Source organism: Tinamus guttatus, unplaced genomic scaffold (assembly GCF_059628265.1).
Source record: "Tinamus guttatus ecotype Peru unplaced genomic scaffold, ASM5962826v1 Tinamus_guttatus_pri_ptg000394l, whole genome shotgun sequence".
Lineage (NCBI taxonomy): Eukaryota > Metazoa > Chordata > Aves > Tinamiformes > Tinamidae > Tinamus > Tinamus guttatus.
In genome coordinates this window covers 1,496,303-1,522,521 of record NW_028288928.1, presented here as the reverse complement: position 1 = coordinate 1,522,521, position 26,219 = coordinate 1,496,303, and the positions used below count along the sequence as shown (strand labels likewise).

General features: G+C 41.2%; 1 protein-coding gene across 1 annotated transcript in view; it reads right to left on the bottom strand.

Moving 5' to 3' along the window:
• ELF1 (E74 like ETS transcription factor 1) overlaps positions 1–25,735 on the bottom strand; it is a 34,675-nt gene extending 8,940 nt beyond the window's left edge. Inside the window, exons 1-7 of the mRNA XM_010220777.2 lie at positions 25,401–25,735; positions 18,850–19,024; positions 11,148–11,255; positions 10,369–10,533; positions 5,564–5,647; positions 2,619–2,811; positions 1,086–1,553 (exon numbers count right to left, since the gene is read on the bottom strand). Coding sequence (XP_010219079.2) covers positions 1,086–1,553; positions 2,619–2,811; positions 5,564–5,647; positions 10,369–10,533; positions 11,148–11,255; positions 18,850–19,024; positions 25,401–25,472 — 1,265 coding nt within the window. The 5' untranslated portion in view covers positions 25,473–25,735. The remainder of the gene's footprint in view (positions 1–1,085; positions 1,554–2,618; positions 2,812–5,563; positions 5,648–10,368; positions 10,534–11,147; positions 11,256–18,849; positions 19,025–25,400) is intronic.
• Between the last annotated feature and the right edge of the window lie 484 nt (positions 25,736–26,219).

Below are 26,219 nucleotides of genomic sequence, written 5' to 3'. Positions count from 1 at the left end.
AAGAATGACTCAATGTGATTTATTTGCCATTACTTACTTGGGGCTGACAGAATTCCAAGGTTAACCTCAGAGAGCCGCTCACTGCCAGATCTGATCGGGGACTCTCAATGTGATTTTCAAAGGCACAAACAGGGGAGGGAGCAGGAAACAGCATTCCTGCCATCTTGCATCATAAAGAAAGAAACATGGGAACTTTGAACTTAAAATAGAAAATCTCAGAGTGATGCTGATAATGCAGCATTTTTAAAGCTTTCAAAAAATAGCTTTGAGGTCCAGAATCATCATATACAATTCAAACGTCCCCATAAAGATGCTGAATTATAAGACCATTTGTTTTAGATCCTTTGCACTTGGGAAGACAAACCTGCTCTGTTGGGAAGCAGTTCAGATAAGTATCTAGGACTAACCAGAGCAAACCCAGGCTTAGAGGTTTACATCTAAAATCTTTTCAATTAGGATGCTGCTCACAGCTTGAAGGTGCAAAGGACTATTGATGCTTAGATGTTGCACAGTGCTAACGAGCCGACTTGCAAATTAAGCTTGGAAGTATGACTGCCTCCTCACAACCGTTTACAGATACAAAACTCCTACAAGGTTATTCTGATAAATGCTTTCTAAAAATCAGAAGAACATGCTGTCATAATGAGAACAAAATACTACACGGAGCCTTCCCCTGTTGCAATGGGCATGATCCATAAGATGAAAGAAATGACAAGAATTTATCAGAAGAAAAATTAAGAAACAAGGAGAAGAACCTTCCTTTGAAGGGACCAAGCAGGCATACCGTGTGTAATTCAACAGTGAAGAGATCATAGAATGAAAAAACAGTCACGAAAGAGTGCTGAATGATAGAATCTGCCCTAATGCTGCAGGAGAGATGTGCTTCCCTCCACCAAAGATCTGTATATGCTGCAATGTATTAGAAAACAAAAGACACTTCCCAGGTCACTCACATATTAGTCATTTCACCAGAACCGAATTAGGAGACGAGTGGTTTTTTTGTTATGCTTCAAAAAAACCCAGCATATCTGGCCGTCGTTGAGTGAATTTATTACTCTTCACACATTCATTTTACACTTTCTTACCTTATGTTCTGAACTGAGGGGTTTAATGTTTCATCCGGAACATTACTGGTCACGGCCGCATGTCCTTCCGCGAGGGACTGCAACGGCTGCATTACATGAACTGTCCGAAAGAGCTGAGTGGGATACGCGGGCTGCGCAGACTGCACTGTCCTCAACACTTCTGAAGTCAAGCCAGGCGTCTGCTGCTGCGCCACTTCCACGTGCTCCTTAAGTTTAGCAGGCTTTGGATTTCCTGTTTTTAAAACTGTGGTAGATCCTCCCTTTGTTCCCACATTTGCAGATGCTCTGGATCTGCTCGACTGGTTTCTATTGGCCACAGGAGTTGAGAGCAAAGTTGAATCAGACGATTCAGCGCTAGGACTGGCGTCCTCATCATCTATATAGACGAGATCTTTTGGCATTTCTTTAAATTGATACACTAGGCGCTGGCCTTCTACTTTAGCCAGGATTCCCCTCTGGTAATAGTATCTGTTTAAAGCATACATCAACAAGTTACACAGTGTTTTTGCCAAAAGAGCAACCACCACCACCACCAAAAACAGACAAGACGAACAGTAGCAAGGATGTGGAGGTTTAGGGTTTCATTTTAAATATTACTGCCTATTTTCTTAGTTATAAAGGAGTGCTCAACTAAAACAGTATATTTTGGCCCCACAAACATTTTTTTTTCTACTGGCATTTCCTCATTTCAGTTTCAGGTATCACTGCAGAGAAGAGAAGAACTCAGTGACCAGGCTAATATTCTTAACTCCAAACTGGCCCCAAGTCACACAGTTTTGTAGTTACCTGAATTCATGCTTATTCACCACTGAGCAAACACAGACCATTTTACTACCAGAAAGCAAAAGGAACAGGTCAGCACTTCTCCAAATTAAGAGGACAATTTAAAATGGTGTCGTTGACACCAAGGTGAGGGAGGAAGGAAAATGAAGAGAAAAACACAGCTGTTCGTCCAGAGTTATCAGTCAGTTGGGAAAGACGGAAGCTTATCAGTCATGTTCATGGATGTCTGCTTGTTTTGCACAATCTTTTCTGTATAAGAAATATCCCAATTTGATAGGCAGAGATAACAGTAAGATGCTTTTAAACTGCTTGTACTCGTAAGTTCAGAGAAGTCCACGTAGATCCAAATTCCAAAATCATATCTCCCACCAGAAACTGGATCATTTGCTCTTGGTAGAGATGATTTCACTAGCTCTAATATGCCTAAATTTAGGATTGTTTGAAAAAGTCACATTCAATTTTTATATAAATACCTACCATGCTTGCTATCTCCAGTTTCTTACTTTGCCTGTGGCTGACTGAAGAAGCAGTTTTTGCAACAGCAGTGAAAATGTCCAGGCTGATACAAGAGGTGACTGTTTTTTAGCTTTAGATAACTCTTAATTAGCTTATTTGTTTTCCTAAAATAACTTCTCTGCTTCCCAAGCTGACAGAATACTCTCTATTGTTCTTAAACAAAATTAGATGTGACATTTAATGTACGAAAACACTCTGACAACAAAATAAAGTGTATTATTAAAAAATTCATACCTGAGAGCTCTACCCATTGTTTCATAGTTCATGTCAGGTTTGTTTTTATGTTTTCCCCACAACCTGGATACAGCCTTGGAATCTACGAGTTTGAAAATGCCCTTCTCTCTTTGAGTCCATTTGATATATTTAGGACATGTAGCTTTATCCTGAAGCAGCGCTAGCAAAAACTCCCAGAGATAAATTGTATTTCCTAAAAAATAAATAAATAAATAAATTATTTCAGGACAAAAATATTATATTAGTTGACTAGATTTTATTAATGTTGCAAATAATCTAAAGGTTAAGCAGCTGGTACCTTTATGAATACATTCTAATTCATGATTGAGACTAACAAGTAAGTGACCTAAGGGCATGGGATGGTATTATTGTTAGATACTTCAAGCTGGATGTCCAAATGCTATGTCATTATCAATAACATAAAGAGCCAGTCCATTCAAAGCATCAATATAATACAGCATTAATCACCTCCTTGTACCCTGCCCTTCCGCCTAGTCCAACTACAGGAGCAGTCACTACTATTTTACCTGGAATAGGAATATGTTTGTGGTCATCTTCTGAAACCACTGGAAATTTGCTGAACTGAGATGGTTGTTACAGTCCTTTGAAAGGATAAATAAAATCCTTACTTTTAACAACTGGTTTTATATGTAATAATCAACAGTATATGCTGAGGTAGACAAACCTTCAAAAGTAACTTTTCAGAGCAACTTTTTTTTCTTCCCAACCCAAATGGGTTGACTATGCTGGCAGAAACATCCAAACTCCATTTTACAAATAGGCGAATACACTTACATTTGAAAATCCAACACATCTGTTCCGTGTTAGCCTCAGTAAAAAATGAGACTATTAAAAATACAGATTATGAATGCTTAAAATTATTACAAAAATTACATTTCCTCCTCCCCCAAAATGCATTTAAGGAGTGAAAACTCATGTAACTATTGAGATGCTTACTCCTGTTTCTTTCTGACTATGGCTTGCAGTGTCTGATGTGCTTTTGGACACTTGTAGCTGTAGATAAGCTTCTGAGTAATATACTGTTAGTCTGAAAAAGGAAGAAAACTTCTAGTATGAAAGTATCTCCTCACACAGGCAATGATACAGAAAACACAGGTAGGATGGCACGTGCAGACTCCTTCAGTTTCACAAACTTGATGCCCAGGGAGAGCATCATGTTACCTGCAGTTTTACTCTGCAGTCTTCTGAACTTCAGTGAGCTCAAGTCTGAACTTTTCTTAAACTGGGCAAGCAGCCCTACAAATTCTTAATACTCCTATGTCATTATATTATAATGTTAGATCATTGTCCACTGCATCGAGCACTCACTCTGAGTTAGCTGGTTCCAGGGGTGAAAAAAACACATTTGCCTAAAGTTTTGGAGATTACTTGCAAGTACTTTTATAATGGGATTTTGCTGAGGTATTTGGCAATGTCATCAGTACTGACAGTCCAAAATGTCAATAGCTCCTTCAGAAGGTTGTAACTTGAAGAGTGAACATTTCCAGGAAAAAAAAAAAAACCCACTGGCTTTGCACCAAATGCCTTCAAGCTTACACAGAAATGTCAGACTGTTTGCCTTAGGACACCCTAAAGGGAAAGGTTAGGATTGCTCAGGTAAAATACAACCTTAGTCAGGAATGAGGGCATTCCTAGCCGCTTATCACCTAGTCCAAGGTGCTTTTGTTGTAGTCTAGACTAAAAATGCTTAAGTGCATGCAGACAAGTCTAGATATTTGTCATTGTTCAGCTATTGAAAAATCATTATGAAAAGGACTGTCTGAAAATACAATGTTTTTACTCATAGACCAACAATGTAGTCACTTCTGTGGATCACAGCAGAAGTAGTTAAGTAGAAAATTCAGTTTTCTTTAGGCATTGCATAAAATAATTATATCAAAAATTTGCTATTTTAGAATACATGCTCTCCCTATGCATGAATTAAAAGGCAACTCATATGACCTTCCAGCTGCTTCAGTTCTATGACTGGTCGTACCAATATCCCTTTTACTTTAATTCTGTTCCTCAAAATGCTAAACAAACACTTCCGTGGTAGCTTTTTCTGTAACAGGCAGTGGTTTCACCAACACAGTCCTTTTCAATTCCTTCCGAATTCGTAACTTTGTAATAATCACAAATATGAAACATTATCGTGCATCCTTTGTTTTCATCCACTGAAACATTCTTCTGCCTTTTAACTATTTTGATATTTTGATATCTAGGTAGCTATTTTGGTATTTTCACGTTGTTGAGGCTCCTCTCCAGCTCGTGCAGGGCGCTGAACGCCGCAGGGAGCCAGGGCAGCCCCCTGCCACCCAAAGCAGCCTCTGCAGCAGCCTGGGTGCTGGACCCATGGCAGAGCAACCCACATGCTGAGGAAACTGGCAGGCAACACCAAGTAGCTCAGCCTGCAGAGAATGATTTATTATGTCGATTATGTGATAGGTAGTTTTCTTTTTAGACACAGGAGGAATGAAGGAACTATCAAGAATCTCAGCTGCCTAAGGTTTCCAGTCGCTTAAAACTTTCCCTAAAAATTAAGGGCCTGACATTTCCTGCTGCTCAACTGGCTGGCTTGATTATCTCTTCATGCAGAATGAGACACAGACAGATGGAAAACGTTTTCAAATATTGGCTGTCGAATGAACCATATCCCAAAAAAAGCTTGAAAAGAGCCACTTGAAACACTGCAGCCTCTGGGAGGCATTGAAGATCTTCCAAGAACCATTGCAAATAAATGGACAAATGTGCTATTCCTCCCAGGAACTGATTATCTCAAAGGGAACCCTTGCATAAGCTTTCTCCTTGCTTTTAGGAGGAGGTGGTAACCACATCTGAGCAGATCTGTTTTTACAGCTTGAGAAAGCTAGTGGGCTTTTTCTTTCTAAAGGTTACTCACAAACAATAATCTCTTAAAAACCTCCGAAGACAACTGTTTGACTTACCCTTTCCATCTTTATTTTTCTTTTTCACAGATATGTTAGGAGTTGTAGTAGGGGATTCGGGACGAGGAGGCTTTGGCTTCTTCCCTGAAAAAAAAAATATCAGAACAAAAATCTTAAAAAAGATTTGCTTCCTCAACTCAGGGAGCATTTAATTAATGTAAGTCCTTCCAACTTTAATGATTCTATGATTCTGGGCTAAGCTTTTCAATTTCTACAGAAGTAAAGGTGGAAAGAGTACTTTATCTAGCTGGTCAGAGAAGATTTCAACAGGAAAACCTGGATAAAGTGCAGAGCACTATCTTGTTTAGGCATCCCCAAAATGGATGTAGGGATAAAACAAGAATCTCTGGTTGTTTAAAAGACAGGAATTCCCTACTGATAGCAGCAAGCTATACTGCTATGTGAAGAAATCATTTTTTTAGTCCCACTCTCTTTCACCTTTCTCAAAAGTAGTTGGAAGTACAGGAAAGAAAAGAGCATTTCTACTTAGTTATTCATTCAAGTCCAAGAGAATCCATATCAGGCTTTGAAAAAAACTTTAAGGCATAAACACAGTGTCCATGTGTGGTAAGGAAGAATGAACAAAAGAAGAGCTACAACCGTGGAAAAGAATGAAAAGCATTCATCTGAAAGTAAAGAGAAATCAACTGTCTTAATGCAAGGGGTGTTAAAAAAATATACGTCGAGCCGAAGCATTTTCAGTATAAAACCCTGAACCATTCTCAGTTACCTCAATGTCAGCTTTCACAAGCTTTCACAAGTTTTGTAATTAATCAGATACCTTCAGGACTTACTTATGGGACAAATATTCCTCTTATCAGAGACCCCTTATTCGTCTTGCAGAGAGCCATTAGTTCCTTGACAATACATAGATTATTCACATACTGCCTCTTTTTGAGAGGCAGAATAGGCCAAACATAGGGCTCTGAGAAACATGCTTCTAGCCTAAGCATCCCAAAGTCACACTGAAAGACCTGAAGAAAAGCACTTTTATTTTTTATTGTGTTTCCAAAGAATTTATGTTAAACAGAGACAAGACCAGGAGTACACGCACACAATCCCATGCACAATGACGCTCCAGTTCTAGTTTTGTCTGCAGGGGCTTAACACAAATAATCCACTGCAGAGTGAAGAATCATCATACAACTGCATAGAAAGGCTCCATGCCAGACAGTGGTGCCTGTTTTGTTATAGACTTCCACGTCTCTTCTAAGTAGTGATAAGGAAGATGGGCTTGAGCACTCACCTTTTGATATGAAGTCTTGCTAAGTTTACTTTTGCACACATTTCTTCCTCTCTCCTCTTTTTCTCTCCCTTCCCTCTGTTTCTCTCCCTTCCCTCTGTTTCTCTCTTTCCCTTTTCTTCCCTCCCTGCCTTTTCTCTCTCCCTAAGAAAGAAAGAAAGAAAGAAAGAAAGAAAGAAAGAAAGAAAGAAAGAAAGAAAGAAAGAAAAAGGTAAAAATCGCTAGTTGAGCCAGTGAGAGCGAGGAAAATCTAGGAATACCTGGAGTCCCCTAGTTCTCATCAGGGTTCGTGTCTAAGGTTGACACAAAGACTAGCCATCATCTTGGCCAATGTCTTTCTCAATCTGCATAAAGACAGGAGGAAGGGAATCCTACAATATTACTTCTGACATAAACGCCCATATGAAAAGATTAAGAACTCCTGGAGTACATTTTGCGCAGTCTCCTCTTCTGCTGACAATTATGGGTTGTAGAACTGCCCGTGATCCCCAGCAGCGCTTGGCCAAGTCGTACAGCCAGGCTCTGCTGGACCAGACAGTAACTTTGGCAAGTGCTTTTCCCCCCTTGCATCATGTTACCCACCTCCGCTGGTGTTCACCTTGTTGCCCCTCCTTACAGCACACAGACTCCCTCTAAGCACTGAGGAGCCCTGGGCTGCAGCGGTCTTGGTGCACTGACACTACCAGCTCCATGTTATATCAGGAGAGTAGGGCAAAAGAGTAATAAAGGGTCCAGTTCCCAAATAAGACCAGGTTTTAAATGAAAATGAAACATGTTAGGGCTCAGCTCAGTCATGACTGAACTACTGCTGGTCAGCCTGAGGAAACACAAGTACTGACCATATACAATGTATGCATTTCTCACAACCTAGGCTACTAAAGATATATACGAGCGCTACAGCAACACTAGGTTCTCTTACCTCAATCTAAACTGCTGCAAGATATCTTTTTTGAACAGTGCTCTACCACAAACCTATCCAAAAATCGAAATCAGTGAAGAAAGAATTTCTTTAGAGAAAAGTGTTGATGCTACCGTGCTACAGCTAGGCCCAAGGTACTTAAGATCATGTTCTTAAACCACACTGTAAGATATATACTCCAGACACCGCCTGATACCATCAAATTGCAGTCAACGAAGAAGCACAGGATAATGTTTCCTTTGTTTAAAAGCAGCTCTTTTCCGAAAGCGCATTATGCTTTAGCACGCTTCCTCCTTTGGTTCAGAGTGTGAATTCGTTATAGTTCAGAGCTCATTACTAAATTCCTTTTTAGGAGAGAATGCTACAAAGAGGAAGGATGAAATATGTGCTTGAGAAAAGTTTATGGGGGGTTTCTGTGATTTTATACAGCTAACACTTTTCTATTTAACAGAGAGGCATCAAGAAGATGAAAAGACCACAAGCCTTACTGTCCAGAACTGAGAGGAAAGGGAGAGAAATCAGAACAAGCTGGCAGGTGGCAGCTTGCAAGCAAGCAGTGTGGCATGAATACATGAACTACAGGCTGCCCCTAGTTGTTTGGTTGCTAAAGGCTATCATGGCTTTAAGGGACAACTGAGTAAGCTCATGAAAGGGAAATCAGCAGGTTCCTGAATACAAAGATGCCACCGCTGGCCCTGGAAGTCCCTAAGCCCTGAATCCCTGGAGCGTCGGAGCAGATTCTGGAGAAGCGTCACCACCTGCCTGTGCCACTTGTGCAGTTATCCTCCCCACGGCATCTGCCTTCGGCTGCTCTCACTAGACCAGCACACAATGGAAGACTGGCCTTTAATGTGACACAGCAGAGAGACCTAAGGCCTTTCGCTGCAGGGTGTTGTGCTGCAGGGTGCTGAAATGGATCTCCAGGAGATGGAGTTCTGTTCCTGAGAACATCCCAAAGAGAAAGTGTATAGGATACACCATACCAGCAACCCACAGGAACTATCCCAGCAAGCACAGGAGACGGGGAGCAGCACTAGGGGGTGCTCCACAGACAGGGGAGGGTTACAGCCCTCTGAAAGCTCTTTGCCTTGCCACGTAGCTGCCAGAGTAAGGGGAACAGATTGCACAAATACACACAAACAAGTCATCCTGAAGTGCACTGCAAAACTAATAACGTTTTGCAATAATTGCGAACACAAATGCTTTTAAAATGTCTTAAAAGATCCCTGTATGTTTTGAAATGGCACTTCAGCATGATTCAGACCATTGACCTCACGAAGCCTCAGTTTCATTAAAAACTGGTTGTTAATGAAACCATAAGCTGACGCGCCTGCTTTAGCACTTTCTCTGTCTCATACGTGTCTAACACAACCATATTTGCTGTGGAACAATTGATTTCCCAAGCTACAGCAAGGGAGGAGGAAGGAGTGGGAGGGGGCAGAGGAACATCAACAAAAGAAAAAAAGCGTCAAGACGAGCAGAGGTTAAACGCCTGGCACGCACAGGCTCCTTGTTTTGACCCACACAGCAGCCAACGCTAAGGAGAAGAAAAAAAACCACGTTAAAACAAGACCTTCCTCGGCTGGGTTTTGCCGCGGCCCCGCGCAGGGCACGGTGGTTTCCCCAGCAGGGCAGCTGCTGGTAAAGCTCTCCTCCACAGCAGTTTCAGTTCAGCTTTTTACGGGAATCGGAGCTCTCCTGATCCACACCCTGCCCTCGCAGGGCTCGGGACGCATGCGCACTTCAGGCAGCCTCTACTAGATTTCCACAGGCCCGCAGGCTATCGTTCACAGAAAGGTATTCTCAAAATTTGGGACTTGCATGGTTTCACTATGAGCCAAAATGCAGTTTCTTTCAAAACTGGGGTATGACAGGGTAGTAGTAACCCTGTCCTGGAAGGGACTTTTCCACAGGGACCATTCAAAGCTTGAATGCTCAGATTTAGCCCTAGGATTAGCTCTGCAAACAACCTTTCTTTCCCCCGTCCCAATTTTTCTGTTTTTATTTGCTGCAACAGCCCCTTACTTCTGGCTGCATTCCAAGATTTTTACGAGGAAAACATCAACGTCAGCGCTGCTGAAAGAGTCCACACTGAAGCAGGGTAGGAAAACAGGCAAAAAATGGAACATCGCTCAGAGGACAGGGCTTCAGCCCACTAGGTAAATGTTAACTATTGCAAATAAAACTAACACTTATTACAGTTTAAAAAAAAAGTTTAAACAGTCCATATTCAAATTCTCAAAAACAACAGGCCGACAACCCCTTGGCTCTCTTTCCATATTCCTAATGTAGCAAATATCTGTAGCTGAAGCTGAGCAGATGCTAATTAGAATACTTCACAACAACTGCATTCACGAGAACAAAAGCTCTGTAGCTTGCAAGGCAGTTCTGCTCTGAAGAAGCAACTATAAATAGGGCACAGCAGAGATCCATGTTTCCTGTGAGATAAGCGGTCACTGCTACCTCGCAAACATCGGTAGTAACTGAGCAACTGGGCTCACGGCACCAGCAAGAAAATGTTTTCTCTGCACTTCCAGCTGAGACCACTTTTGGACACCTTGTCCGCAAAAATACTTGCAAGGAGACACAAGGGCCACCAAAAGCCATCTTATTTCACACCTCTGTTCTCCAAGAGCATCCTACCTTTTTTCTTCTTTGGCTGCTCGTATTCCGGAGTCTCCGGGGACTCGGCGTAGGGATCGGGGGCCTGGTGGACTTCCACCACCTCCGGGATCCCGTCAAGGGTGACCGATACGTGTGTAATAGGAGCCACTATGTCTTCATCTTCAGTTGCACCAAACATGGTTGCTTAAAGGAAAGGCATAATGTGAGTACTTCTGCAGAGCTATCAGGGCTTTAAAAAGCTATTTTCACAGGACAGGTTTAAAAATAAATAAAACTTATATATGCGAGGCCTCATGGGAGGGGAAAATAATTCTTAACATTTTACACAAGCAGACGCCATATTAAAATTGAGTAATTTAATGACACATCCCACTCCTCTGAAAAACAAAATCATGATATCATAGCATGGTTTTGCTCACCTTTAAGACAATCTGCAGAGGTAAGCATGTTTTCTTTTACTTTACCAGTGTAAACAGGCTCATCCTCTAACAGCCAGACAAAACACAGCAGTCTGGGCAACCTCATTATATTTATATCTTCCCTCTCTGATTTTTGAGCCTTTCCTTACCCATCAGTGTCCAGCTCAGGGATCAACAGGCTCTCACAGCCACACAATCCTTCACCACTAGATTTCTGATACTCAAACTACATATGTAAAGTCTATATAGAGGTAAAATATCCTTAGCCCTTCCATGCAGCTGTGCTACACTGGATCCCTTCTCCTTTCACAAATAAAACAATGCAAACACAGATTGGATTTACCTACAGTAAAACAAATAAACAAACAAACAAATTACTTATTCTTTTTTCATCCAGCATAGGACCAGGGGAGTCCATATTGAGAAGTGCTTCAGCAGCCTCAATTGTTTCCATTGTTTCATCTCCATTATGACAAGATGCTTCAACTGAAAGCAAGAGAAAACACTTAATTCTTAACAAGCTACAAAGTGGAATTAATACTTTACTTGGTGCCTATTCCTGTTTAATTTCTACCAAAAAAGTTGGTGCTGCTGTTTTTCTACTAGATAGCAAAACAGAGGGAGAAAATGCACACTGGAATCATTTCATGTGTCTAAAGCACAATACACATACATGAATGTGTCTAAGACAATACACATACATGAATAAAAATAATCAATTTATCAAGTACATGGAATAAAACACAACATGCATAAGGCAGGAGGAATAGTACCACCTCAACCAGTATTCCACACAGTACCCTTAAAAAGCAGCAATTTCTTCCTTTTGGTGATCAAAATGAAATGAATTCCTAAATTAAAGGATGCTCACCAAAACCAGCCTCTCCTGCAGCCTGGAGGACTAATACTACAGTCCGCTACTTCTGTCAGAGAGCACCTTAACTGAAAATGTAACTGATTTCTAAGCCATTCATATCCTTTGAGACTGTAAGTAGGAATAACAGAGCACATAGAAGGAACTGGTTGGGAAGCAAATCCAAAACATGAAAGTCAATGTAAAAGGCTGACAAATATTTTATGAATTTTGACTACCAGACAATCTCTCTAGAAGGTGACCATCAAACAAATCAAAACTTTTGAACTTTAATTTACAAAGGAAGCTCATGTAAAGCTACACACCAAAGAATCTGATAAAATATAACTTACAACCTTTAAAGCATATTTGCAAACTAACACTTGTCCAAGAAGATAATTTGGTTTCAATGAAGGAATCTTATCTGATCATTTTTTTTCCCAGAATAATTGTGATACAAAGAACAAATCCTGTATTATTTCCACTCCCTGGTACCGCACACTTTTATAATTGTTTAAAACATTCCTTTAGAAATTACTTTTAATGGATGGAAAAGTAGAGGGCTGGCCTCTTTATCCTTTGCCACTAATTTGAATCTGTGTTAGAAAATTCCAGTGTATTTATCAGAATGGTACAAAGGTCTGCTTTACTATTCTTCTCCCTAGGACACGAGTGAGCCTTAGTTCTTTTCTTAGCTTGGTAATAAACCTGCTTCACACCCTTTCTCTCTCCATAGTTTTGAGGAATTTTGGGTGGAGCAGTCAGGGAGATAAAAAAAAGAAAGAGTCAGACTGACTGACACAGCAGGCAAAAATGCACCATAAAACACAACACAACCATCTCAGTAACTTTTTTTTTTTTTGCCCTTTGCCTAGAAGCAGCAGGCATACACCAAAAATGGGACTTTTATGCTCTTTTTTAATCACAGTAGCAACAAATCACCCCACCCGCTAGCACTAAACAATCATGTGATTTGAAATTAAAAAAAAAAAAGAAAGAAAGAAACCCAGGCGCAGCCCCAAGGTGTACAGTGTAAGCAACCGTATCATTTGGCGAGGACAGAGACGGGCGCAGACATTCCTGCCCAGCCCCACCTCCTCCGCCGCTGCGGCCTGCAGGCAGCCTCCCAAGCGCCCGGCCAGCTGGTTTTCCCGAGCTCTGCACTGTGCTCCCAGCTAGCACAGAATAACGCAGACCGGGGCATTAGGAACCTCAGATCAGCCCAAGTGCTGATGCTCGTTTTAACGCAGGTTCTATGGGTTGTCCTCCACCACGTCCTGCTGGAAAATTGAACCAGTTTGGGAGCTACGCTTCCAGCTGACATCCCCAAAGAGGTTTAGGCACAGAACTAGGGGGGCGAGCTGCATGGTGGGACGCAGGGAGAGCTGGTGCATGAGGCCTAATATCCTGGCTGGGAAAGGCACAAAGGGAGACGTGGTAGCAAACTGTGGCAGTAACACACTGCGAATATTGTCACGTGGAGATTGGATACAGAGACTCTCTGACTGCCAGCGCCTAAAAACATCCTTAGTTAATGATAGGCTAGTTCAGGAGGGGACTGCACAAGAGCAAAGGCCGTAGCGCTGTGGGCTTGCCCGTGCTGGGGCCAGCAATGCTGACCTAATCGCTCCCGGTTCCGGTTTTGTAGGTTAGTGTGGATGGGAAGTTTCCGTGGCGTCAGGGCTACTGAGAGGAACCCCGCGCCTAAGCAGCGGCATCTGCCAGCAGTGACGCTCTCTGCCCGGACTCTGAACTACAGCCCGAGCGTGCCATGGGCTGGGGCAGCCTCAGCAGGGATATGGCACTTTGCACTCCGTAATCACGGCCGGTGGTATCCCTGAAACCCAAACCCTGCCTGACTGCTGGCGTCACAGCTCCGGCAAAGCCTGAGGCGGCTCCGGGGCGACACTGGTGCTGGTGTCCCGGGGAGCCGTGGGGCTATTTTCTGCTGTCACCCTCAATCTGCAGGTCCCCATGGGCCTTCCCAGGTTCTCCGTGTTGCAGCAGGGCCTGAGGAAGGGCCTGTTTGCTCTTTCCCTCAGGATATCTCTACCAGGAACCAGGGGTCACGCTGCCTTAGGCGCACTGGGACTGCAGAGCGAGCGGAGTCACTTCTTCACCCTGAATAAAGGTGCAACACGCAGAGGTTTCCAACCCTGGGCTGCAGCTAGAAATGAATCACGAGTATCTGAGACAAAGAAAAGGAACTTAAAACAATAACTGTTACATCAGTAACAAGCAGAGAAATTAATATAATTTGGTGCTTATGAAAAAGGTAAGGACTAACAGCTACAGGTGTTGTCTATCTATTAACAAAAACCAAATGAGTTTTCTAGCCACATTTCTTCCTCTGCTAATACTGTACGTATCTTTTTAGGAGACGGCTTCATAAGATGCTTTGAGCCAAATTAATAGTTTGCTGGTGCTGAAAAAATGTTTTTGTTGGGTTTGCAAGTTGGATTAAGAGAGGTTACGGGTTAACACAAGCCAACTGTGGGCAGCACACTGTAGGTTAATCACCACCTCTCCCACTAGCAGCAGGATGCCGATTTGCATCACTCACTACTCAGGGATAACCCACTAAAATAACCAAGACAAGTCCATATCGCTGTTACTTCAGTCTCTTCAGTGCTCTTTCTTTCTTCTTAATATTGCCAATGGATATCCCAGCTACTGTGAAGTAGTGACAAATTAAAGAAGAATTGTGATAAAATTATTTGTTAGACTTTGGTGAAGCCACAGCTGGAAAATATAGATATATATTTTAAATTCATTCACAAAGAAGTACCATATTTCAAATAGTATCTTAGAGTAGGTGAAAAAAACACTTAAAAATCAAAAACAAGAAAACACACAATAAGCACGAGTGGGTGCATTTTCTCCCAAGATACTATAATGATTTTATTTAACTGAGGAAAAAAAGTGTTAAAACACAGATTTAAAACTCTGCACAGAGACAGCAACCTGGTTGTTGTAAATCCATGTTTGCTATGAATCAGTGCCCCCAGCACAAGACCTGCCCAAACAACACGCTCTGCTCTTCCCACCTGCTGGAGAAAGCAGCTCTACGTCCAGCTAGCAGCTGCTTCCCCAGATCCAATGTCCAACTTTCTGTAGGAGCGTTTAATGCCCTTTCGAAAGCTTCGCATCTCTGTACTCAAGCAGGTGTCGAGCGCTGAGGCCGCTCACGGGCCCATCCTTTGGTGGTGCCCAAAAGGCTCAAGGTGCCACTGCCTGGAAGGCAGGGGCCCTGGAGAGCAGACAGCGAGAGCCCTTGTCCAGCCTGAGCTAAGGGCTGTGCTGGTCACAGCTGTCCTTAAATTCAGAGCTCGTTTTACTACAGATGGAAAGAGGAACCATGGAGTCTCAAAACTGTATTAAGGAGAACTGCTGGAAATAGGAAGAGAGTCATTAAATGCAGGCTAAGCCTTCTTTTTCCGAGTAACTGACTGTACGATTTAAGTGACTGCTTTTTAATATAAACTCTGAACTGATGCTTGGAAAAGCTAGTTTAAGAACAGAGGTATTTCAGGAGACCTACACATCATTTTTTTTTTTTTAATAAAACTTTGTAATTTATAAGCCAAACTATGTCATCGGGGAGCTATGACAGAAAAACACTCAAGAGTTTCTGAACAGATGCTTTGTACAGCAGCTAATAATTGCCTTACAAAGTAACTGAAACCTTAGCCATTTTTATGATTGGCATCTTGCCAATTAAAAATCCTCCTGGATTAACACTATAAAGCTCTGTTTCCAAATAAATATGGCCTTTTTTGTTGTTTTTTTTTCTTCTTCTTCTTCTTCGCACCCTAAGTGATTACTGAATATACTGGGTTGGTGTTGGATTACAGCACCTGACAACTCTTTCCCTTCATTCTCTTACCTGCAGGGTATGACTTGTGCCATGAGCAGCAGAGGTTCACCAGACACTATTGAACTTGCAAAGACTGTATAATAACTTTTGAATTGGTTATTAACCTTTATCAGTGAACCCTGAAAATCCACACTAGGGCACACTGAACCTAAGTGCAAGTTTCCGTCCCTTCTCCTGCACACATACACAATTTCTCAATGTCAGACATCACCAGTTCCATCAAAGAAAGGGCAGGATAGGTGAGAGGCAGCTATAAAGTTGCAGAGGGTTTGATTATTTTATAATTAAACATGTCAGAACTGGAGAAAAAAAAAAGTTATCAGGAAGTTTTGTAATTCGATTAGTTCCTCCTCCTATACATATTTTTCCCTTATTAATGTAATTAATTATGGTTAAGTGTAGCAAATTGTACCATCAGACAAGCTGACAATATTTCTTCTATACACATTATTCTGTTCTTTAGAAAATAATTCAGTATTCCTACTGATAAAACTGGATTCAAAAAGTCAAATGCTCTGAATTTCTTTTTCTTAATTGACAGAGTTAATCGCTTAAAGTCATATTAGCTTGGCAACAAACTGACCATACAAGATGTTATCACAGTTTTTCAGTGGAAAAGAGTTTTTAAAGAGGAGAGTTATAGAACAAGTCTGCCTATTCATTATAAAAAATTACATTTAAAAAGGCATTAATATAATTAGAAGGAATTAGAAAGTTAATCATCTATCAACAGGATTTCAAGTAAAATGATTTTCTTATAGGTTTCTGTAGGTCACAATTTATAGTGCAGATACGTAAATCATTGATGTGTAATAACTGTATTTTTGAGGGCTTATGCTACATCCTGGAGACAGAAAAACCTACCAGAGTCAATAATACTGCAGTTAGATCATCAGAAAATAACTCCCTTTTATTTCAGTGTTTATTCTGGTGTTTCACTGCTGATTTACCAAGTTCGGGAGAAAAGAGAAGCTCAATGAAGCTCAATATATGACAAAAGTATACATATATATATAAAAGGCACTCGTTTCTTATGAACGTGTAGTCACAACTAATATGCTTTCAGTTTCATCGTATTACGAATATCAGTCTAACAAATATTTTAAAGTGGAATTAGTGCAGTCTCTGCAATATCTGATTCTCTCTCAGAAGCATCACGTAGAAGTGACTGAATATTTGTACAGGCTTCAAAAAAGACCGAAACAATGAACTGTTGAGACCAAACCCACACAATAAAAATCAAGAAGGGAACTTCAAAGAGAGAAGGCAACTGAAAAGCAGGGTGGGTGGAAAATACTAATGGTGACCCCGCTTCGCAGGCGGCGCGCGGCAAACCGTGCAGGGCCCCGGCCTTCCCTCCGCAGCGAGGCCGGGCCTGGCGCCCGCGCTCCCGCGCGTGGGCGACGCTCGCGTCACGCAGCCCACGGCGCGGGCGCACGTGAACGCACGTGCGAGCGCACGCTGCTCCGCGCGGGAGCCCCGGCGAGCGGCGGGCGTCGGGAGCCTCCTCGCTCTGCCCGTCTCACACCCGCTGCCGCTCTGGTCCTCGCCCGGCCTCGGGGCGCCCTGTGCTGGGAAATGGGGTGTTTTGTTGCACAGGGCCAGGAGAAGCCACAGTTTGCACAGTAGCTTGTGGAGTGAGAAACAGAGTTAAATGTCCTCTTCCAAACAATACGCTCTGCGAAGCTACCCTGCTGGTTTTCTAAGCACTTTGCCTTTAAAGAAAGGCAGACTGCCTGCACTACAATGGATGGTGCTAACAATACAGCACTTGTCTGCCTCCCAAGAATCCCAGAAGCTCTTGGACCCCATCACTTACGAGGATTACATATTTTCAGTCTCTGGCAGCACTGGAGTTTGGCAGTTTGCAAACCCTTCTCATGTGACCATTTATGCCAGCAAAAAATAAAACAAAAGTATTCATAGAAGCGCAGTTTCACAGTTACTCATGCAAATCTAAGTTCATACACAATATATTACAGTGAGTATGAAATCATAAAACTATCAACTAGGAAAAATTCACACAGCCACATTAAGTGGTACTTAAGTAACGTATTGAGGAAATGCCAGTTACAGTGTGAATAACTAATGTGAACAGCAAGTGAATAGTTGGCAAGAAGTCTCAGCTTGTAATAATGTTTAAGTATGCAAAAACTTCTTGAATAATCAGCTAACTTATTTGTACAGTCACAATCTGTTCACAGATAGTTCACTACAAAAAAAAGGAGCTGTATTTATCAGATAAAACCACTTGCTGAGAACAGTTTATGTCAAATTACTACTCTGTGAATTGCAGCTCACGTCAAGTTTTGTAGGGTTTTGTTTTGCATTCAGTAGTAAAGATTGTATCAGAATATGCCTTTGGAAATAATGTCAAAAACATGACTGAACCAGTAAACTAGCTTTTTTATTGCAATCCTCCAACCCTGGAGACAGTACAGACATGAAACCTAATTGCTGAAAGAGAGATACATTAACAGATCCCAATTCTGTAAAATATCTACCAAGCCTTTCAGACTTATTTAAAAACAAGAATAACCTATACACTTCACATGATTAAGATTTTTTTTTTAATCCGACATTTTTTTTTTTAATAAGCTTTTCTTCTTCAGATTTTCACACTCTCTCTTGGATTATGTTTTGTAACAAAATTTATGCAGAACATCTGTATTTTCCAAGTTAATCATTATTAGCGATCCAAGGTGAACACCATGCTGAGCATGCTTATGCCGGGAAGTCATGCTAATGTGTACACTTTACGGATAATTACATCTCTGCAGGAAGTTAAGGCACTACATCCATACAAGTTGCAAATTACTGCTTTTTGGTCAAATAGCGAAGTTTCTTAAGGCATGTATCAGTTACTAAGAGCAAATAAATAAATAAATAAATAAATAAGCAAATAAATAATCACAGAATCACAGACTGGTTGAGGTTGGAGGGGACCTCCAGAGATCACTTAGTCCAACTCCCCTGCTCCAGCAGAGACACTTGGAGCACGTGGCATAGAGTGGCATCCAGGCGGGTTTGGAAGATCTCGAGAGAAGGAGACTCCACAACCTCTCTACTACACTCTTAAAGGGATTTAAAGGGATTTGTTGCCCCATTAAAAGCAAATTCTTTCAGTTACTTTGAGCAGCATTCAGCAGAACTCTGTTTTATCTATATCAATGGCTGATAAGATGAGCAGTTCGGATCACAAGTGCTCTGCAGTAATGGTATTAATGCATTTTTTCTTTTGTCTTGTACAGAATTAACAGCATTCAATACTGCTATAATTTTGTTTCCTACTGCTTTTTCTACTGAGAGCTACTGACACCTCACAGTACAGAAATGTTTCTATAGCAAACCTGTAAGGGTGATATCGTCATCTTCTATAATTTGCTCCTCTGCGACATCGAGAGAGCTCTCGGTAATCATGTCACTAGGTTCATCCACACAGGTTAAGCCAGAATAATTGTGCAGGAGGTCTGCGCTAGGAACATGTTCCACAATGACAGCAGGGAAAATAGACGGATCACCAAGCTATGGGAAGAAAAAAAATATTAAAATAGTTAAGATTTTATGCAATCTAATGACATGCAAATAAATAATTCAACAGACCCATCCTACTGAATATTAGCTGATCAGGGAGGAGCACCAAAGAGCAGGTTGACTTTCAACACCCCAAACAGAGCAGCTGTCGAGCCAGCTGCCGAGCATCACTGGAATATCCCAATACACCGACTCTGCCCTCTCACATGTGATTCTGAAGAGGGGTTTGTGGTTGAACTTGATGATCTCAAAAGTCTTTTCCAACCATAATGATTCTATGACACAGGATGGTATTGCAAGCAGGACACTGGGACACCCGGTGAAGATGACTTTTTTAGCTGTTTTAGGGGTCACCACTGCAGTAGCCAAAGGTCTAACAGTGAGCTGTTGATACACATGCCACAATACTTTCCCTCTTGACTTCTTATGACTTTATTCACTTGACATTGCTCCCTCCCTTTTCCTTCCTAGGTCTACTCTCATCCTCCTCTTTTGCAAGTTACTTTATATGAGATACAGAAGAAAAGGGCAGCTGAGAAGACAGAATCTGACCAATAACAGCAGTAACGTGCATGTTCCCTCAGAAGGCAGCAGCCATTCAACAGGAAGAGGTTTTCATAAAGTGCTGTTTACTATAGACACAATATTTTTCAAAGCAAGTCTTTTAAAATGTCATTTGCAGGAAGAAAGTCATAGCTGATGGTAGCAGAGCTGGCTCAAAGAAAGCCTAGTGTAACTATAAGGCAAAAATAAACCAGATGATGAATGTTGCAACCCTTGAAAAACAGAAACAAAAGAGGCTGCACGAATGTATGTTTCTACAAGAAAAACAGTAGGTGTGCGCTTGGTCTCACCTTCCACAGAAGAGCAAAGACACACACAAACCAAGCAGCTTGTTTAACCACACAAGAAATCACACGATGATGAGTTTGCTTAGGCGTTGCTCTTGTCTCTCAATCTCGCCACTACGCACAGCACAACCCAAAGAAACCAGAGCTGTCAGCCCAATATAAACAACAGCTTAAGTATCTCCAAGAGAAGAGTCTGGGCGGTGAGCAAAGTAGAAAGTGTGATTAAAGGTTCTGAAAGGCAGCAATTACCATTTCCAATTGCTCAGTGTGTTATAAAACATGGCTCAACAGCAACTGTGGTAAAGGGCAATCAGGAAAAAGGGAAGAATTTAGAAATAAATAAATAAAACTAGTATTTCTGTGGGCTTCCATCATGACCTGGCTGCTAAACAAAAATGACAAAACAAAAAGAAAAAAAAAATATATATATACCTTATTCCATCAAGGAAACTTCAAAATAAAACATGGACAACATGGGACGAGATCAACAAAAATAAACAAGAGGCAGACTAACTAAAGCCCTCAGGCAATGCGGATGCCAGATGATGGGCATGTGTTGAGTCAAGCAAGGGCACAGCTTCCACCCCAGATCTTCTGTGGCTGCCTCCGTCAGGCCGTGTCTTGCCTGGGCTGAAAAACTGGGAACCACTGGTACTCAATGGGTCACAGCTCCTTCCCAGAAATGGTGGGTGTTTGCCTCATGCATCCTGCTTATTTAGAGACACCAACAACTCATATGCTGTTTGTTTCCAGGCAAGAATAAGCAAATACATGCGATTAAATAAGAGCAAAAAGGATACAGCACTATAAACAGAAGAAAAAATACTGTGTGCATACTAAGGTTGTTTGCCACAACATGTTCCATAAACATGACCTAGAAGGAAGATGGTCCATTACAACCACATTACTGAGATAAAATTTAAGCTACAAAAAGTTCAAGCATCCCAATTTCCATTATATGCCTCAGCATAGAGCTTGTTTAGTGTAAATTACACATATTATACATAGAGCTTGTTTAGTGTAAATTACACATATTATACACACATTTATGTAGCTACATTTAAGAAAACAAGTGCATTCTGTTTTTAGATAAATTGCACCCTAAAAATACCCATTTCTCTCTGTTGCCTCCAAAAGGTGGGGGCCAGGTACTCGGATGCCAATTTCCCACATAGACACCAGTTATGTTCATGTTCATCTGCACGGGGCCAGCTGCCTCCCTGCAGTGCCTCTGAAATGAGCTGTCCCTTCCCCTCCTCTTCTGCTTCATAGCTGCAAAGTTTGCAGGATGTCACGCGTCCCGAGGGACTGCCCAAATGGGTGTCTCTGCTTAGTAGCTCCTTCTGGATTAAAAATGAAAAATACTCTGGCTCTGCACCGACCTTCCCTAACAACTAAACTTCACATCACTGACTTCCCTCCTGAGATGCAGAAATGCCTCCAACTCCCTCATTCTTCAGTCAGGATAAATCACCAAAAGCTGTTTCAAAATGAAACATTAAAGGAAACAGATAAAAACCAACTGATTCTTACGCACTTTTATCTCAGTCTTTCAAAGCCTTGTCTATACTCTATGCTAGCAGTCAGTAACTCTGCTGGGAAGCCTAAATTACAATAGCCCAATCCTTCTTTCACTACTGAAATGTGCTTCATATCAGTGACCAAAACCTGTTTCCCATGATACTGAGCAGTACTGCAGTGCTGAGTCTTAGCAGCAACTGGTCTTGTCAGTGTGATCTGATGTCATCTATTTTGCAAGGATAAACATAGGAAAAAAAATGCATACAATTTCAAACTAATTTATTTGAAACACTTTTTTTTCTCAAAAATAGTCATCAAACACTTTTTTGGTATGATATTTGCAAAGAGTTGTGATTTCCAAATCACACCGCTCAGTTTTAAAAGCTGCTATTAGTACATCCCAATACACATGCAACCACTGAAAGGCAAAACTGAATTTCAAGGCTTCTGTAATTTTCTTGACTTCGTTAAAAAGTCTAAATCCCAAGCTAAAATTCCTGGAACTCCACTAATGCAGTAATGACACTGTACACATTTAGAACTGCAGAAGAGTCCGTGTTTACTACAGCTCCTTTTGATACAGATGTACAAACAGAATTACTGGGGAAAAACAGTAAAGTCTTAAATTAAGGACTACTTGTTTTCAGTTAGAAGGCAGTGATTCAATTAATAGCAATTTTTTTTAAAAAAAATCACAAAATAATTTCTAATACTTTTTTTTTCAACATGCACAAAAAAAGTGCAAAGTAGAGAATATGTTTATTGAAATTAAAAAATAATAAAGCAAGCTCTGAATTTCAATAAATCAGCAACACAGGCAAAGCAGCAGTTTTTGTGTTTCTCCTTTTGCCTACTTCTGCTGCTTCATCTTGCTCCTGCCACCTTCAAAATAAAGTTAGAATATGGCATCCTAGCTCCACTGTATTTTCCCTTGGCATCTGCTACATCTGCTAGAGAAAGGAAGGAGCTGAGCTACTGCTAGAAGCTTCCTCAAGTCTCCGGCACCAACTACTGCACCTACCGTCTTCTGATACAGCAAGCCCTGTAAGAAACAACTCAGAATTTCTCCAGAAAAGCTATGGTGAGCAGCTTCTCACTGGCTTGGAGCATTTTAGGGAAGCTATGCGGGAAGGCAGGCATCCGATTAACATACGCGGAACAAACAAATCAACCAGGACAAATTCGGCGTAGAAATGGGCTCTGTAAGAGCTACAAAATTTGAACTTGAGCTTCATTTTGTCATTCATTTTGAAGAAACGCCTTCACAAAATGGGGTGGAGTGATTTAGGTGACCAAAAAACAGCCTTCAGTTTTCTGCCGCTCACATTCCTCGATGGAGATTCCTCTGGGCCAGCAGCACAGGCCACCTCTTGACTTTAAAGGTGTTCCCGTGGCTGGGATGTGAGGAGTGACCCAGTTTCACTGCGGGATTTTGGAAGCAGATAAATGCCCCTTGCTTTCTCAGTGAGACACCTTCTTACAGACCTCACAGTCATTTACTGAAAGCCTTCACAAAACTGGAAGTGGCCAAAAGGTGGGACTTTCTGTAGGAGCTGAAAATGGCCAAAAACTAGGGCCTCAGCCTAGCAGGGGCTTTTGACTCTGGCTCCTCCAACATGCAGGAAGGACCTAGCTGTCCAGAAAACCCATGTAGTTATGAGCAGTGCTAGTGCAAGCCACTAGCTCCCCTCTCAAAATTACAAAGATATTTTCATCCCATTTCTTCCTAGTCATCTGTGCACTACAGCACAAATAAACACACAGAAAATAGGGGTGGAAAAGAGCCAAAAAACACCCCAGACCCCACAGTATTTTCTACACTGAACAGGATAAAGCTGACAGGAGAGAACGTTTCCCAGTCATGGGGAATGATGTGATCAAGTCCCTCCCATTGGTATCTGCCACTGACTGAAGGTTCATGTTTACAAAGAGCTTGTTCATAATTTATTGCTGTTTAAGCAAGACTTTTAGCAATAAATTAATAGCCATGAATTATGACTTCCCCAGAACACTGAGGGTGACTGCAATATAGACCATAAAGCTTTTCCCACAGCTCCTCCAGCTCCTGACAGTTCTTGGCAGCAAAGGGCTCCAGATAAAGCTTTGACAACTAGACTAAGTTCTTTAAATTACAGCTTTCAAGACCATAGCAAAAATAATTACTCAAAGATCAGTTAATTGAGCTCTGTATAAAAAGGCATGTTTCATGCTGTGACAAAGTTCGAAAACAAATAAAACGTTTTTTGATCAAACCAGAGCACTTTCAGAGCTAAACAAACTGTGATGTCTATCCCCAAATACAATATATCTTTGCAGAACTGAAAAGCTTTAGCAGCTCAGCTCCCTCTGTTATAAGAAGCAGATATACATGTAATTACTCTTGCTAATGTTATACTATGGTTAATGTTATATTACATACCATTGTCTTAGCTAAATCTTTCTCCAGATCATCAAATCTTTCCTGCTTACCAAATTAAGATCTATCTTCATGCAGCCATCTATGCACCTGCCCGAATCTTTCATATCTGAACCACAACAATCCACTTGTTGATTCAGAAGGAGCTGGTTGCATCCCTGTGTTTGGGACACGGGACCTTCCGCTACACACTTTCTCTCTTTGGCTTCCACAGCTTCAATTTCTTCACCTCTAAAATATGCTCCAGGACACCTTGTTCCCTTAGGCTTAGTCTAGAATAGGACTTATTTAGGAGGTAAACGCTAAGGTTAAGTTAGTTCTGGGCTGGAGAAGTCTATATTTAGGGAGGGTTCATTGCGCTGCTGTCGTATTTTTGAAGTTCTTCAGCTGACCACATAAAAAAGTTGTGATAGGCACAATGCAAGGACAAACAGAACAAACCCACGTTTGCCTGCACTCTACCCCTTCTACGGAATTGCAGTGAAGAGGCCTCCCCTTCTCAGTTTTCCCTTTCCCATTCGCTTGTAAATTAAGAACAGCAACAAACAATAAACAGAGCTAATACATGAGGCGTATTTGCCACTATGTTTATGCAATTCCCATATCTAAATCCCCAGGCTACCACAAGCTCTGGAAAAATACAGGGAAGGAAGTTACATTACTAGTTCCACCCAAAACTGAGTTAGCATTTTAGACAGAAAACACTCAGTTCATTGAAATGCTCATATGACTCTGACAGCAGAAACAGGCCAATGGCAGCCAAGGATTAGCCCATACGGAAAACCCAGAGACAAGATCATAAAACCAAAAGCGTTTTCGAAAAACGAGACAAAAAAGCTTTTCACACACACACAAAAAAAGCCTGCAAGTGTTTCTCAACCTTTTAAGGACTGTCTCTCACTAGTACCGAGATACCTGTTTTCCTGTTAACAAATGCAAACCCCTACCATTAACCACCACCTAAGGAGGAGTGGCCTTACTTTAAAAGTAGGAATCCCTCCCGGAAGCGTCAGGACTTACAGGATGCGGTTTAAACAAATCTACACCTGAGAGTTTCATGAGAGGAAAACAGATATATTTTCCCTGCAATGCGAAAGAAAACGATTTAAATGATTATGAGGCTTGGTTCTGAATAGCTGGCATATACATGGTAATGCAATTTAGAAGACAAACTAAAAATGCAGAGGCTTCTAAAGCTTTTTTAGTCATTCACAGTGTGACAGTTGCTTTTATTCAGCAATTTATCGTAGCACACTAGAATAAACAACTAGAAAAGTTAAAAGAACTGTCACACACCAGAATTTCACAACCTCTGCATCAAGAATGGATCTACTGGCACAGACTAGCAACACAGGCACAGCATTTTACAGAGGGGAAGGTCTCTGCAACACTGCAGAAGTTAAAACATTTCAGCCGATTTCTGTTCTGCTCACACAAGTTACAGGAAGCAACGGGAAGCTTTTGAAACAGTAGAAAGACTTGCTGCAACCATAATTGCTTTTTTTGTGTGTTTCTTGGGTTTTTCATAATACAAATAGCACCGACTTGTACAAATGCGACTTCTCACACTGCCCCATACCTGCTGCTCATCCTCCATGACGTTGCTGGCAAATTCAAATACAAGCTCATTCTGCTGTACAACTGCTGCCATAATAACGCATTCCCAGGTCTCAGTTCCACATAAGAAGAAAAAGTGTTCTCAGATGTAAAAGGGCAGAAGAGTGGTACCAAGATCCAGCTGGGTAGAAAAACAGTCACAAAAATAGATCAAGTATTGGTTTTAGTACTTCTTAGATCGCCAGCCTTCCTGGGTTTTTCTCTTCTCCAAGGTAAACAAAGCAAGGGAAATCCTTTCCTGAGTTGTTCTTCCCACTTGGGCAGCGTTTTATCACTGTGGAGAGGAAATAAATAAATAAATAAATAAATAAATAAATAAAATGCAACTTCTTTAGCCACATGAAATAGTAGAAGTTACAATAAAGTGTGCTCCAAATTACAAGTATTTCTAACACACTCTAATAAAGTTTGATATCTCTGTCTTCAAAGATATTATTTCTACTAATACATACAGCTTTTTTTGTTGTTTCTGTTTTTTAAAAGAGAAGGAAGAAGTACGCTTAGGAAAGCAAAATGAAACTTTCAGGAAATCAGACATCAGTTTAAGTCTTTTACTACGAAAAACTTTGAAAATAAAACAAAGATAAGTTATGAAAGTTAATGAAAAAGTTCGTCTCTTCATTTTCATTCATATAATCATTTTCATATTCATTAATAATTCTTATCTCTAAGGTGCAAAGCAAAAAAAAAAAAAATCATAACCCAGACTGACCTACCTATAGGACACTTCAAAAGCTATCACCTTCTCTTCCTTACACACAATCCCATTTTTGCAAAATGG